The sequence below is a fragment of the Egretta garzetta genome, unplaced genomic scaffold, assembly GCF_000687185.1.
Source record: "Egretta garzetta isolate BGI_Z169 unplaced genomic scaffold, ASM68718v1 scaffold140, whole genome shotgun sequence".
Taxonomy (NCBI): Eukaryota; Metazoa; Chordata; class Aves; order Pelecaniformes; family Ardeidae; genus Egretta; species Egretta garzetta.
The window spans coordinates 890,789-893,122 of NW_009258376.1; the positions used below are offsets into that span (position 1 = coordinate 890,789).

General features: G+C 60.6%; 1 protein-coding gene across 1 annotated transcript in view; it reads right to left on the bottom strand.

Annotated features, from left to right (window-relative positions):
- Positions 1–365: 365 nt before the first annotated feature.
- The window catches only part of LOC118452437 (ATP-binding cassette sub-family A member 3-like), a 5,564-nt gene continuing 3,595 nt past the window's right edge, over positions 366–2,334 (bottom strand). Inside the window, exons 2-3 of the mRNA XM_035895676.1 lie at positions 802–1,108; positions 366–376 (exon numbers count right to left, since the gene is read on the bottom strand). Coding sequence (XP_035751569.1) covers positions 366–376; positions 802–1,108 — 318 coding nt within the window. The remainder of the gene's footprint in view (positions 377–801; positions 1,109–2,334) is intronic.

Consider the following 2,334-nt stretch of genomic DNA (forward strand, 5'->3'; position numbering starts at 1 on the left):
GAAGCCCTGAGCTGCGGGGAGGGGAAAGGCGGGCGTGCAGGCAGGGAGCGCGGCAACGCAACGCGGGACGATGCTCAGCCGTCACCGAAACCACCATTTGGGTCCAAGACACGAGGGATGTGCCCAGCCAGAGCCGGGCAAGGCACGGGGGATTTACAGGGGATGCTGCTGTGCCCACCCCGGGGCACCCAGAGGATTCCTCCTCCTTGAGAGCAGGAGTCTGCTCTTCTTTCAGAAAAAATCCTAACGTGATCTTCAGTTTGGAACATGAAGCGCTAAAATTTTCTGCGCAACAGGATTTCCAAAAATACTTTGTCTCGGGGAAGCGACAGCCACGTTCCTTACTATTTTAGGGCAATATTTTCCTAGACTGAAACTGCAACAAAACGTGAGCAAAAATCAAGACAAAATCCTGCGGTTTTAGTGAAACAAAAATAAAGCCATTGCCTGGAAGTTCTGGTAGCATCGATGCATCCCTGGAACTGAGCGTCAGGATCTCCCAGGGAAGGGGCGATGGGACGAGGGGAGACAGCCTCAAGTTGTGCCAGGGCAGGGTGAGGTTGGGCATGGGGAACAATTCCTTCCCCTTGGGGCTGTCAGGGGCTGGAAGGGGCTGCCCAGGGAAGGGGTCGAGTCCCCAGCCCTGGGGGGATTTAACAGCCGGGCAGAGGCGGTGCTGAGGGCCAGGGTTTGGGGGTGGGATGGCAGGGGTAGGGGAACGCTTGGGCTGGGGGAGCTGAAAGGGCTTTGCCAACCCAATGATTCTGTGTCTCCATGATTTATCAGAGTAAAAATCCGTACCAGTTCCTGGGGTGGAAGCTGCAGCCCCCAGCCCCTGCTCACCTCTGATGTGGATGGGTAAGGCTCTCTCCACCGCCTCGGCAATGCTCCTGACGGCGCTGCTGTTGGAGGGGACGTACGCCAGCTCCCAGGGGTTGCTTTGGTGCCGGCGGTAGAAGAAGCCCGGCAGGTCATCCACGGGCTCCGGGGGGTAGACGGTGGCGTTGGGGTGGCTGATGGAGTGCACCCGGTGCCGCAGCGCTATCAGGATGGCAGCGAAGAGCAGCGGCAGGCAGATTTCGATGACCGTCACCAAGATCTGCCGTTTCTGCGGGAAACATTAAGATGAAAAAAAAGTAAGTAAACACCGAAGGCGTCTCAAATGCAGGAACAGGGGTCAGGGCATGCTAACACCACATAGCAGAAGTGTTCTTGCATTTCCCAAGGTTTCACAATCCGGGGTTTTCCACAGAGCCCGAGGAACAACGCTGCACCAGTTCCCACGTCCTTCAGGACTTTCCAGCCAAGGCGTCCCCTTCCCTAAGCACCGCTCCGTCTCAAACCACCCTCTCTGCCAGAGCCTTCCCCGGCGGACACGAGCGAGCCGAGCTGCTCGTTTGCCCATTCCCTGTGCCACGGGGCTCTGCCCAGGGGCCGGCAGCACTCGGGGCTCGCAGAACCACTCCTGCGAGGAGGCCCCGTGCTGTGGGACCGGCCGCGGCCCGGAGAGCGGAGCTGTCACCAAAGCAGAGCCACCTTGCCCAACGCTTACAGGGCTGGGAGCTAAAAGCGCTGTCATTAAAGGAGAGGCTGGGACGGGGAAGCAGCGGGGAGGTGAAGCACGGCAAAGCTAATGCAGTCAGAGAAGTTTTTTCTGCTGGAGCCCAGCATCCCGCTGGGACACGGGCTCTGCCCCCAGCCCGGGATGGGACCTGGCAGAGCCTCTGGCTGCAGCCCTGGGTGCCCTGGTGCAGCACGGAGAGCGTACCCCCCAGCTCAGCCTCCACCCCGGGGCCCGCCTGCACTGAACAGGGTGGCTCCTTTATTATTTTTAATTGAGCTTCAAGCAACCGGACAACGAACTCGAGTCCAGTGAACGCACTGGGGCAGCCAAGCCGGAGCGCGACCCTCCAGCCGTTTCCCCCAGGGCTACCAGTCCTGCAAACTTCCCGCTTGCTACCAGCCACCGACCCAGGCTAATTAGCATCCAACCCAGGTTAATTAGCATTTAAAACTCCGCTTGTCCCAGGGGAACTGGGGTCATTGCTGACCGGAGGGGCAGGGGAGCGGCGGTCCTGACCGGTGCCGCGCACGCCCGCGTCCCTGCGGCACAACCCGCCTGATGTGCTTTGCAGCAGGGGCCAGGACACGCTGCTGACCGATGGATTTACGCTCGTAAAATCGCTGCAGAGATCACGCTCGCTCGCACCAGTGAGCACCGGGCTGCTCCTGCGAAGCTGCATCACCCAGCTGGGGTGGGGATGGGCGAGGGAGCAGCACCCAGCACCCAGCCAGGTCCCGCCACGGGTAGGAGGGCTCAGCCCCGTCCCCAGC